We start from the raw sequence: 14,068 nt of genomic DNA, 5'->3' as shown, positions 1-14,068 counted from the left end.
TTTGAAAAGGATAGCAAGATTATTTTCGATATTAACAACGCTAAAGGATCTTGCACAGTTTTGAAGTCAAAGTATAGCTTTGAAAGATGTAGAGATCTAAGAATGGTGTTACTGGTTCAGAGTTATGACTTGGATTCTGATCCGTCAATATCAGAATATGTAATCAAATTTGTATGAAAACGATTGTATATCGTTGTGAGCATTGTTAATAATTTTTGAATCAAAGTTGAAGAATGTACAGTATAACATATTAATTGTGAACTTATATACTTCCCGAGTATTACCTACCCTTTTAAGATTTCAAAAGTAATATTTTGTACAAAAGAATTTTCATTACAATCTTTATGAAAATATATGTATGTATATTCTCTTCAGATGTAATACAGATTTAATGAGTTAATATCATATTAAGCTCATTTGATTTTTGGCTGAAATTAGAAATGAATAATCTCTAAAATATTAAAGATTACTTAATCTTTGCGGAGTATTTCGCTAATGAAATCAATACTTCATTATTTATTCTTATTGATATTCCTTGGTGAAGGATGTTGATGCTCGTGAAATTCTTGTGAACCTTACAAGGCACAGATGATGTTTTCTGGATAGTTTCGAGTACATCGAAAATGAAAATGTAAAATCAATTATGTAATTGAATAATACACTTGGTTTATTATGAAATGAAATTCATTGGATTGAAACAGAGATTGTAGTTAACGATGGTTAAGTTGTTAAGGAAGAATGTACATCATTGCATATTAGTAATATGAACTAACCGGGTAGTACCTACCAGTTAAGATTCACACGTAATAGCTTAGTACGAAAAGATTTATTTTGATTTCAAAATTCATATATATTAAATATACATAAAATTTCTTCAGGGGGAAATGAGTTAATACTTCATCGGTTATTGTTGCTGGTATTTCTTGGTAACTACGGTGCGTATGACGTTGATGCTCGTGGAACAGATTGTGAAGTTGAGGTTTGCGATGCGGATGTTGTTGGTGGTGGTAATGGTACTGTTGGTGTTGTTGTTGGTGGTACTGTTGATGCCGGTGATGCTGCTGGTGCTTGTAACCTTTGCACCATATTCTCCAAAGCCACTACCAGAGCGCGAAGCTCGTTGACTTCTTCTACTATACCGGGATGATTGGCGGTTCGGACGAGCGGATGAATAAGATCCAGAATTTGAGATAGTATATTATCGTGACGAGATACTCTGGAAATGAGAGAGAAAATAGTGTCTCGAACAGGTTCGCCGGTAAGTGCTTCAGGTTCTTCGCCAAGAGGGCAATATGGTGGATGGAAGGGATCACCTTCTTCTTGTCTCCAATGATTAAGTAGACTACGAACCCATCCCCAATTCATCCAGAATAGATGATGGCTAATTGGTTGATCCATTCCGGTTACACTATCTTCGGAATTCAGGTGAATATCCATATCGGAATAGCTGTCGGAGTTTAAGGAATTTGAACTAGATACGGGATCCATCTTGTATAATTAGGGAGATGATTTTTGATATGAATTAGATTATAGAATTTAGTTTGGTATTCTTCAATATATAATTTACATATGTATATATAATATCAAATTCTATAAATCACGGAGAAATTTTCGGAAGATGTCAGGAAAAGTTTACAGTAACAGATATGCTAAGATATGAATTTTGTCTATACACTATTCATGCAATAAATGCAGGAAAACGTGTCTAGACTAGGAATGATAAGCAGGTAATTTCTGACAAAAATAATAAGCAAAACTTTTGACATGCAGACACGGTCGAAGTCCAGACTTACGAATGTATCCTAACAACTTATCAGTTAGACACACTAATGCAAGACCTGGTTCACTAGGACCAACGCTCTGATACCAACTGTGACGATCGCTCCAAATCCATATGGACGAACACGTCATTTATCGATTTCATTGCGAGGTATTTGACCTCTATATGATACGTTTTGTAAACATTGCATTCTTTTGAAAAGGCACACCATAAATGAATATTTAAATCAAAGGTTTTCGACATCTGATGATTTCTACATATAGACAATCACGGTAAATAATAGTTTACAATAGTACTTCCGTTGACAATGCAGTCAAAATAAGATACACGGTGATGACTTGGTGAATGCAACGTTTCCTTGAAAAATATGCCATGTAAGACTCCATGCACATAGCTTGTCTAACATATAAGCAAACAGCGGAAGACTTCTAGGAACCTGAGAATAAACATGCTTTAAAGTGTCAACACAAAGGTTGGTGAGTTCATAGTTTTAATATTGCGCATAATCTGTATATCAAGGTGGACCACAAGATTTCAGTTGTTTCATCCGAAATGTTTATCAAAAGTTTGTCAATAGATTCTACGTAACAGAGCACCCTGGTAACTAAACTTAACGCTATATAAATAATAACCCTTATTGTTTTAATACACGCAAACCAACGTGTCGTAAACTCAAATAACATACGTCCGTTAAAAGGCTAGCGCTACTAGCTCGGACGGGGATGTCAAGCCCTATGGATCCATATACAGTTATTCGCGCCCACCAGTCCACATCCTATGTACTGGCAGCTACTAGTTACCAAAGCTAAAGGATTTTCGGTTCAAACTCAGTGTAGAAATAAGTATGTACTTGTGTCCATTGCGTTTAAAATAAAGTGCATGTATTCTCAGCCCAAAAATATAGATTGCAAAAGCAATTAAAAAAGGAGCAAATGAAACTCACTGTTCAATATTGAGATTCAATATTGTAGGTAAATTGCGTAGACGTAATGATAGTAGACGACTGTACGGTTGGTCTTGGATTCACGAACAATATCCAATATTTTCTTAGCTATAATCCGTTTGAAAATTAGTTTTGAAAAATCACCCGAACATACCCCGTCGTAGTATTTTATGTGTAATATAATACTAATAATAATAATAATTGATAATAATGATGATGAATATGATACGGAGTATGTGTTGAGATATAAACTATGTGAATATTTTGTATGACACTACTCTTTTTAGATTGTGTGTTTTCACATTGTGACCAAAGCCATGATTTAAATACTGAGAGTTGGGAACATTGGCCAAATTCTTTAGTATATAATATTAATATTAATTTTTGGTGAACTAGTTGCCTCTCGTGAGTGTTCTCGTGAATCCCTCTTAACCTTATTCAGATATTTTCTAACCAGAAAAGTAGATGACCAAACTTAATATTTAGGCCACTAGTTAACATAGATAAAGACCACTTAGTCACTTTAACGGACTGTAGCGAGAATTATATGAGACCCACTAAATTACTTTTATATTTTCTTATTGTTAAACTTTCAACATGGATATGCATATGTTAACCGTTGAATAACAAGCAAGTGTATTATAATCAATGTTTATCAATTAATGTTTTTTTTTACAAATCAATATTTTTATAAAACATTCATGTTGTATAAACTACGTAAAAATAATAATAATAATAATTTGATCCAATTTAATTTATCTTGAAAGTAGTTCATAGTTCTAATATAATATTATACTCTCTTTTCTCATTTTAAATATCCACATTTTTATTTTTGGGATGTCCCATTTTAAGTGTTTACTTTGTATTTTAACCAGTCAAAAAAGAAAGGTTATTCATAAGATTTCTTAGTGTTGGAGAATAGAGTTAGTGAAATTTTCTAAAACTATGTTAAAAAAATAAGTGAACCTTTGTAGTGAGACGGAGGGAGTAACTATTATAAGTAAAATTAGAAGTAAGTTAAATATTTAAGATTTATAAAGTACGATTTAAGTTGCAAGTTCACAAATTAGAAACAAGCAATAAGATAATCTTAATTATATACTTTTTAAGCATAATCATCAAATAAATATATTATAGTAGTATTTTATATATAATAGTATTAATGATAATAAGATTAATAATAATAATATTAATTAAATTAAGAATAATAATAATAATAATTAATAGTATCAATAAGAGTAATAATACGGAGTAATAAGTGTCTCTTGACTGTCAAGAACAAAAATAAGAACTCATTATATGAAGCAAAATTCAACATAGATGACAGATTATAGAGCCCACATCTTTGTTTCCATCTATCACGGTTTCAATAATTTGAGGGTGATATGCTCTTGTTCAAAAGAAAAAAAATAAATAAATAAAAACGTGTTTAAAGATAAAGAGGAACAAGCCTCCATTGATTTTGTATCTCTTGACTTTACTTTGTCACATATATATATTTATTTATATATCCATTTATAAATTGTTGTTCGTGAATCGTCGAGAATGATCAAAGGTTACTTGAACATGTAAACTAGTTCAAAAAGTTTTAAGACTCAACATAACAGACTTTGCTTATCGTGTCGGAAATATTAGATCAAATATAGAATTGACTTAAAAATAAGTCGAAATTTTCTGGGTCATGACAATTATTATTATCTATAAGTTATATTAAAATTCTAAAATGATGATGTAATAATTACCCTTATTCCTTCTATCAAAAAATCAAAAAGAAAAAAGAAAAATTGTGAGGGCATGTAGGTGATGTCATAAATATAATTATTTTGAAATTATATTAAATCTATTTATATATTAGATTATATATATATATATATATATCTATTAAATCTCTAAAATAATATTTAATAAATAAATATTCTTAAAAAATACTAATCTCTTCTAAATTGTATAATCTTCTACGGAACACTCAATGAATAAATTTACAAATTTTAAAGCATATTATATAACATCTATATAATAATTGTATTTTAGTTTTCTAAAAAAATTTCAAAAGACATTTATTATTACTAATAATTATAATTAAAAATATAAATACTCAATTTTGAGCAAACTTTATTATTATTATTATTATTATTATTTATATTTATTATAATAATTATAATTATTGTATTATTAATATTTAAATATGAATTCTCTTTACGAGATTAATTACGTTACATATGTATGCGAAAATACATGTCTCTATATATTTGTAAAAATATCGAAAATTTTCTTAGTCGAACGGGTCATTAAAATAAATAATTTTAGCATTTACATTCACTTAATACCTAAAACATGTCATTAAATTATTTCGTTTAAATAAACCCGTAATTCCAAGGGTCATTTCACTAGTTATTATTATTATTATTATTATTATTATTATTATTATTATTATTATTATTATTTTAATATTATATCTAATAGACAAAACCCTGTAGCACTATTCATCAATAGTAACCAGGGGTATTTTCATCATTTCACCCTTTTTTTCGGTCTCCAACGATAAAAGATGCAACTCTCATAAAAGAACCAACCCTTCAATGTTACCAAAAGATGTTGAAAAAAATTCTTTTTTACCAAAAAAATCAACTAACTTTTTTTTCCCTCAACGATAAAGGAGACAACTTTCATAAAAGGAACAACCCTGCAATACTACCAAAAGATGTCGAAAAACATTCTTTTATACAAAATAAATCAACTAACTTTTAAAAAAAAATAAAAAAAATGAATAGATGTCGAAAAAAATTCTTTTTTACAAAATAGATCAAGACTTTTTTTTTAACTCGTATTCAAAACGGAGCCCCCGACGCGAAGTGAAAACGCAAAGCGGGTCTGGGATTAATCAGTTAAAAAAATAGTTGAATACACGGGTTAAAAAAAAAAAAAAAAAAAAAAAAAACAAGCCACGTCCACTCATATAACCCGGTCCCTTCTCAATAATATCTCAGGAGAAATTCTCTTTTCCCAGCAGCCAGAACTAGTTGACTAGTCGTCGTCACTCACAAGTAACAGGTCAATCAATCCAAATCTAAAATTTGTATTAATTCCTCAGTCAGTACCGTTACATTGTGTTCGGAAATGGAAGATACTAATAAGTATGATGATCGGCCGACGATCATGGTGACTAACGATGACGGAATTGATGCACCAGGTCTACAAGCACTAGTTCGTCTTCTCGTTTCCACCAATCGTTATCGTGTTTGGGTGTGCGCCCCTGATTCGTACGTCATTTCATTTCAACTGCATTTTATTATGATTATTATGTATATGTAATTTAATAATTTTATAATTAATTTAATTAATGAATAAATAAACGGTGTATGTATATATGTGTCTAGGGAAAATTCAGCTGTTAGTCACGCAGTTACTCTCCGTCGTCCTCTGTCTGCAAAGCCAACTGAAATTAGTGGAGCAACTGCTTTTGCTATTTCTGGTTACCTTCTTTCAATATCAAGTCCAGATCTTAATTATAGATATATGTTTGCACATATATACTACTATAATATATCATAATTATTAATTTTAATTAATATTTTTTTATGCAGGTACTCCATCTGACTGTGTTTCATTAGGATTATCAGATGCACTGTTTCCTTCGCTGCCTGATCTGGTAATATGCTGACTTTTGTGGACTTGTTTTTGATCTCTAAGATTCATTTAAGTGATTAAAATATACAGTTTTTCCTGTTCCGTGTTACAAAGTATATGGCTTATTTAGAATTAGTAATATTTATCAGAAGATCTAAAAAGAGGCCTACTCATAACTTATTAGTAATATTTATCAGAAGATCTAAAAAGCGCCGCCTTCTCCGGCCAATTTCCGATCAAATCCTTAACTCCTTTAGGCTACCTTTACTCCCTTTTCTGATCATCTCTCAATTCTCTTTAATCGTGCGACGATGTGAGGATCCAATGGTCAAGAGGATGGTTGAGAAGGCGTTTTCGACGCCCATGTCAAATGGATATTCGTGCAAAAAGTCGAGTGATAATCGTTTATCGTCGTTTATGTTTTTTAACTTCCCGGAAACATGGTCTCGAGACGATTGTTGGAGAGTTTTTGAGAACTATGGTGCTCTGAAGGACGTGTATTTACCTCGAAAGAGATTGTCAAGTGGACAACGCTTAGGATTCGTAAGATTTGAGAACATTAGTGATGTTGATTGCTTCACAAATGTCTTAAACACCATTCAGATAAATGGAAGGTCGATTCGTGCATTTAAGGCAATTGAGAGAAGACATGTCGCTTCTAAGCTGTCTCAGAGTGATGTCGGTATAGGCTGTGAGAATATTGATAATAGGGAGGATTTCCCTACTATTAATTTAAACAATGTTTAACCTAAGGCATCAAAATGGGAAGGTAGATCTTTTGCAGATACAATTAAAGGTATTAACCAATATGATAATGAGCTTATTCATAATCATATTGAAATAAAGGTTGGTGGTAAATGTATCGAGTTTAGTCTCCCTAAATCGGTGCGGAACCACAATCTCGTGTTTAGTTTTAACAATGAGAGGTTATCTTGGACATTGGTTGAAGTGAATAACAAGCATTTTGAAGTCGTGAAAAGTAAGGTGCAGACTGTTGATGAGGAAAGCTGTAAGGTTTTCGATGGAGATAAAAAATGTCCAGCTTCCGTTTTAGATTGTAATAGATCATCGGAGGCAACTGATGCCTCAAAACCTGACCCGGTCAAGAGTTTCGAAGATGGCTCGCTTAAAAACACGTCTGATGAAAGTATAATGGGGGAAAACCTTGTGGAAGAAGGGGTCGAAGGACTTCATGGTGAAAGAACACAAAAGTCTGAATCTTTGAACGACGCTGTCTCCACAGATTCAAAAGAAATGGAGAAGTGGCAGGTGCATATGTCGGTTGAAGGTGTCAATCATGAATGTGATTCCGGGAAGTATGCCTTCTCCGATGTTGGATTCTCCGATATCCAACCTGATGACACCAATTCTGGTGGTCAATTGGATAATACTATCGATGTTAATTGCTCCGGCAATCCTGAGATCACCAAACCGTCAGTTATCATTGAGGAAGAAACAGTTTCCTTTTCCCAGATTTCAAACCAATGCAATGATGGTGTTTTTTCGGGTGGTGCAGCAGTCAAAGCAGACTTAGGCCCCGTTTGTTTTTTTCTTTATTAAGTCCTTTTGTCTGAATAAAAATATGACGTCTGAAAAATTAAATGACGAATATTAATTATTGTTTGTTTTTTTGACTGAATAACCGTCTGAATAATTGAATTTACTAAATTAACCTTATATATGGGCAGTTAAAATAGCAGTTATTATATATTGAGGATTTGAATGGAAATTAACATTGCTTTGGAAATCTACATTAAGACGTGTATTATTTAATAAGTTCAAAACAAACGCCTCTTAATATCTTTTCATATTAAGTTCTATTCTATTAAGTCGATTAAGTGAAAAACAAACGGGTTCTTAAAGTTAAATTCTCAGTCTAAGCGTGACAATATTTATTGTTCAAATTCAAATGGAACAGGTGGGCCATCAAGAGATAGTGGGTTGGAAAAGGAAAAAGTGAACATGGTAGAATTGTCTACACGTGAAAAAGAGACGCATGTTTATTCTTCGTTTGAAACTTTAATTGATAACATGGAGAATATAAACTCCTTAGGTGGTGGGCCAATTAGCATGGAGAATATCAACTCCTTAGGTGGTAAGACCTTGTGGATAATTCGGTAGAAGTTTCAACATTTAACGCAACAACTCGTTTTCGTTGTAAAAAGAGAAAAGTACACCCATTAATTAAAAGTCATTTCATTAAATATGTTTGGGGTAGAATAAATATGAAGCGAAGTAGACATCGGGATAAACATCGGTGGCATGATAGGTATTTTATCGATGATGTGATGAAAGATCTGGAGGAGGATGCTGTTGAAGTTGATTGTTGTTCATGTTCCTCATCCTGCTCATCCTACTCAACCTCGAGATCGGAATCGTAGTTTTCAGTGTTTAGTCGTTGTGTTTTTTGTTTCGGGGTCGTGATTGTTTTCGTTTTTCGTTTGGTTCTTTGGTAGTTAGGCTACGGGTTCGAGGGTTTCTTAGTTTGTTCTCGTGTTTTTAGGTCTGTTCGAGTTTTTGTTTGTTTGGATGTCAGTGCGTGGTTTCGTGTACTAACTAGCTTCTTGCTAGTTTGCTTTTTTTATTTTATAATATACTTCCCTTTAAAAAAAAAAAAAAAAAAAAGAATTAGGTTTGTATACTTTTTAATGTAGGCATAAAATTTTCATTTTATATATATTTTCTGAGAGGCTACTATAATTTTCTGTCCTTGTTACTGTTAACAGGTATTAAGTGGCATAAATATGGGCAGCAACTGTGGTTATCACATGTTAGTACCAAGTTTCTACTTCTCTTATGATTTCATCTGATGTACTGTTTACAATCAACTCATATTATACACCAAAATCAGTATCCATTGTTTTTTTTGTTGTTGTTAATGATAGTTGCAAACTGTGAATTTGATTACAGTTTTATGTAGTTGACTATTTCTCATGTCTATATCATTTAATTTTTTTTATAATAAATAGTTTTTTTGTTAGTATTTGGCGTGATAAAAATGTGCAGAGTTTGCTTCACTTTTCTAATAGAAGGTTAATGAAATGCAGCGTCTATTCAGGGACTGTGGCAGGTGCCCGGGAGGCATTTATCCATGGTTTACCATCTGTCTCACTATCATACGACTGGTATGTAAACTTCTTTAGAATAGATTATTTGCATAAGTAAACTTAGTTTTACTTTATACTGATCTTTTTGCATACACACAATGTGAAATGGTGAAGACAGAGATCTTAGCAGATTGGTTGATACGTTGATTGAAACTCATTGATGATATGCTAACCGAAAACCGTTTTTTTAGGACAAAAAAAATCTCGAAACTTTTAAGTTGAATGCCTCCAGAAAATTTCTTCATTGGTAGTTTTATATGTAGCCCAGACATTGTGAGATTTTGATTACACTAAAAGTGTTTAATCTGGAACTAGAGGGAACGGATTATAATTATATTACAACAAAGAAGGGAACATCTGTTTTTGGAATAATGAAATTACTAATCCACATGAAATAAATAATTGATCTTTTTGAAGTGGAATAAATCAAGATACTTGAACATTCATATGTAAGATATAATATGTGGTGGTCAAATTTGAAACACATTATGATTGTTTACATGCTTTTGTTGACAGGGTTAAGGGTACAAGCAATCCGAATTACTTAAAACTGACTGCTGAGGCTTGCTTACCCATTATAGATGCCATTTTTATGGAAATCAAGAATAAAACATACCATCAGGAATGTTTTCTGAATGTGGATTTTCCTACCGATATCTTAAATCACAAGGTGAGTTTTATACATTCTGGTAAAGATTGGGGCTTTATGTTCTTGAAAAGTTTGGGACATAGTGCTAAATCAAGAATTAAAGCAGGGTCCCGTTCGCGCAGGGACTTGTCCGTATGGTACGGCCTTACTTCTAGAGTTAAAGCAGGGCCGTCTTTTTGGGCGGGTTGTAGTGGACTCTGACTTTATGTAATCCTCTTCATACCTTCTTTTATTCTTTTTATAGCTTGCACTGCTGAAGACTTTTACCGCTAGCATAGTTGTCTATGGTTGATTATTACCAAATTAATCAGTATGATTTTGAATGGGAAGTATGACTCATGAACCAGACAAGTGAAGCTGGCAACTGTATTATAGAAATCAGAAGTGGGTTAACATATTATTTTGAATTATGTGAAAAACTATGTTTAATTAACTTGTAACTACAGAAGTATTTCAAATTTATCCTCATGAGTCATGATTAGGTGCTGTTCTTTATCTTATGTACTGACATGTCGAAAATCTGAGCCATACTTATATACTCCATATTACTTAAGAACTCTAGTGACCGCACAATATTTTACCCGAAACATAATGATAACATGAGATTTTGTTGTCATAAAGAATGTTAAGGATATATCCTTATTATTTTTTGGTCTATTTATAGGGTTTTAAGCTGACTGAACAAGGATATAGTTGCATGAAAGTGGGTTGGAAGCAGGTTCCTTCTGATACTCAAAGTAGACATATGCAAGCAACAACGCCAATGGAGCCAGATTCAGTAGCATCAGACCTTGATACTAAAGACGCGTCACCAACACCCCTTCTTTTCACACTCGAGGTCTGTAGTCCATGCTTGTAATTTATCTTAAAATATTCCTTAAATATAATGTGTAGTGTTACTATATAATGATATAATAGTGTAGGTAATCCCAATTATTAGTGGGTCTAGGATTCCATTTTGTATATATTAGTTAAGATGCATAGAATTGTTGTTGCTAACATTCTGATAGGACCCCATAAAGTTACAATGAAGTTGAACTGTAATCAAACCAAATTAGAATTAATGATGTTAACTAACAAGATAATGGTTCGTGTTTGAAATATAACACAACTTTTTTAGACAATAGTTTACATTCAAGAGGTAAATTAAGTCTCCTTATGATGATCTAATATTCTTCGGTATAACTCAAATCCGGCCATCATGGCATTTAATTCCTTAAACCCTATTAATTAAAGTGGTTCTATAAGCTTTTCTTAATTTTGTTGGCAAACATAGAGAATCTTATATTAATTAAATGGAAATTACAAGCAAAAGGCACAGGCTCATCCCTGCCCAAACCCATATATCAAACAGAAGGCTTCACTAATCAACATACAATCAATCTAACCAACATCAAAACGCAATAAAACTGATTGAAGTTGTCCCACCATTCATGACACGCTACAATTAGGGAGCATACAACCCAAATTGGACCACTAAAATCACATACTAACCCATTTTAACCCCACATATATGCTTCTTTGACCATACCAGAACTACTTCTGGCTTTTAAAGTCAACAGCTTCAAGCAAATATATCTGTTTACAACCTTAATCAATTCATTCGTTGATCTCTTTTTATCTTTGATTAGCCTGAAATCAGCTATAAGCTAGTCTGAATTATATACGTATATTCAGTTATGCACCTCTGTTAACACATTCTTATATTGGCAACAAGTATACTTGGTCTCGCTCTCCTTGAACTTTCTTGTGCACATTATATTTCATATTACCCTTTTGATTCATATTTGTGAATTATCAAATTAAGATTCAATTGATAGTGGATACTTGATGATAAGTAAATGACTAGTCTTCTTAATATTATATCCTTGTTACATTTTCTTCTTTACTGATCCTTTAAGTTCTTACTGACATTGTGTAATTTCAGCTTAAGGGAGGCCAAGTGGAAAATGGTGGAACCGACTACTCTTCCCTTAAAGAAGGATATGTGCGCATCTTTCGTTACTATCTAGTTGTTTTTTATTTTTATTTTATTTTATGTTATTTTTTGTAAGAACATACGTCATTGATATCCTTAACTGTCTTATTTCAGATAACTGTCACTCCCCTTGGGGCTTTAACTAATGCAAAGATTGAAAGCCAAAATTATTATAAAAATTGGTTACCAGGAGTTGCTGAATGTCCTTCAGCTTTGTGATTTAATCAAGTATAATATAATATAATATTCATTTGTTGCATCTTGAACTTTAAAAGCATATTGGTACTATCTATTTGTTGAGCCCGGTAGATAAACTTATATAATCGAAACCAACTTTTTCGTCATTCAATGATTAGTTCTCGTCCTACAAATGTATGACTCCTTTTTTAGAGTAGTTGAAGAAACTCCTTAGGTTGAGTTGTAGGCAAATGATTCCACTTGGAATATGAAGTCAGTCTTACGTTTATATGTTTATTTGATTTGATGTGGATGTCATGCCAAAATGCCAAGCCAGCGCAGTGATATTTTACTAACTAACCGTGTTGCTATTACAACAAAACTTGAGTACAATACTACAACTCTACAATACCTGTAAAACAATACTTATAGGTACAATACTTACCTTCTTGATATTTTTTGTAAGTTAACTACCTCAGGACATAGTAAAAGTACCTATTAAAGTTTAAAATGTGTTAGAATTGTGAAATAATTGTAATAAAGAAGATGAAAATTGCATGCTTGGATTAATTTAATGAAAATTTAATAATTATATAAATTGATCATCTTATCAAAGTTTAATAGTGAAAATGTTGAAAATGCAAGGTTACTAAAATAGAAGCGAAAACTTTATATGAGATTTTCATTTAATAGTTTTGAAATTGAAAATCTACTCAGCATTAAACACTTGTATTATACTTACAAATACATCATGATTGTAAGTGGAATACTTTTGTAAGTACAATACAAGTGTTTAATGCATGATAAGAGTGGATTTATCAAATACACAAGTGAAAATGTCATTATCCATTTTGTAATATGCACAAGATGTATTTAATGATATATATGTTTTATCGTCTTATATAATGCAAAATACAACAATAAATAACAAGCCGGGATATATAATTATAATTATAATTATAATACTGTATAAAAATAATGTAATACTCCGTATAATATAATGAACATTTGTAACCATATTATTTTTTTATTCTTTCATTTAATCTAATTAATCATGGTGTCTATGATTGGTCATACTTTATATTATACTTATATGAAACGCTAATAATAACTACAGCTTACATTTGATAATTAGTGCCAAATTTGTCATTACTCATCATATATAGTTAGTCAAGAAATATTACCATTGTCAAAGAAAAGCAGTTGATTCTGAATGTATTTAGCATTTGAAAGAAAAACAATACATAGATTACTTAAACGGTTGGGAGATGGAAGAGTTTGCGGTTCATCGACAATTGGGAGATGAAATATGTCCGCGGAGGCTTTCGCGGCGTTAGATGTTATGATGACACGGTTGGCCGGGGAGAGCGCACCGGGTGATGGGTCCGCTAACGTGTTATCTTACAAGATTGAGAATCGGTCAGAGAAATATTCCTTGAAAGAGACGGTCAATGGAAGGTTGAAAAGGGCCGGTCCTCGTGGTTGATTGCTTTGATCCATATTGTATTCTTCGGTTGGTTTCGATCCTTGTATTATCGCGAATATTTTCGGTTTTTTGTTTGGTTTTATGTTTGTAAGGTTTTTTCTTTTTCGGGAAGTTACTGAGGCTCGTTTATAGATAATTTTGTTTAGTTGGTTGTTTTTTAGGTGCGAGCTTTTTCGTTTTCCCCTTGTGTCCTTTGTACTCCTAGTTGAGGGCGTTTTCCTTTGGAAAACAACCTCGTTTCTATATGAGTTTTCGTTTTTTCGCAAAAAAATAAAATAAAGAAAAATGAGAAAATTGTGCGGTTGGTCCTTGTGGTTTACA

The 14,068-nt window shown here is 32.1% G+C and overlaps 1 protein-coding gene across 1 annotated transcript; it reads left to right on the top strand.

Moving 5' to 3' along the window:
* Positions 1-5,742: 5,742 nt before the first annotated feature.
* On the top strand, positions 5,743-12,543 carry LOC139845150 (uncharacterized). The gene is made up of 9 exons (XM_071835372.1): positions 5,743-5,983; positions 6,101-6,195; positions 6,308-6,372; positions 9,077-9,120; positions 9,398-9,475; positions 9,974-10,127; positions 10,771-10,944; positions 12,034-12,093; positions 12,199-12,543. The coding sequence occupies exons 1-9, from the start codon at positions 5,841-5,843 to the stop codon at positions 12,301-12,303; spliced, it is 918 nt and encodes a 305-aa protein (XP_071691473.1). The 5' UTR covers positions 5,743-5,840; the 3' UTR covers positions 12,304-12,543.
* Positions 12,544-14,068: the final 1,525 nt, after the last annotated feature.

The sequence above is a fragment of the Rutidosis leptorrhynchoides genome, chromosome 4 (assembly GCF_046630445.1).
Source record: "Rutidosis leptorrhynchoides isolate AG116_Rl617_1_P2 chromosome 4, CSIRO_AGI_Rlap_v1, whole genome shotgun sequence".
Taxonomy (NCBI): domain Eukaryota; kingdom Viridiplantae; phylum Streptophyta; class Magnoliopsida; order Asterales; family Asteraceae; genus Rutidosis; species Rutidosis leptorrhynchoides.
Note: the sequence above shows the minus strand (reverse complement) of the source record. Positions and strands in the feature narration are given on the sequence as shown.

Coding starts and splice junctions, on each gene's coding strand:
- LOC139845150 (XM_071835372.1), top strand. CDS start 5,841: ATGGAAGATACTAATAAGTATGATGATCGGCCGACGATCATGGTGACT. Junction 6,373..9,076: donor TTCCTTCGCTGCCTGATCTG/GTAATATGCTGA, acceptor TACTGTTAACAG/GTATTAAGTGGCATAAATAT. Junction 9,476..9,973: donor GTCTCACTATCATACGACTG/GTATGTAAACTT, acceptor TTTTGTTGACAG/GGTTAAGGGTACAAGCAATC.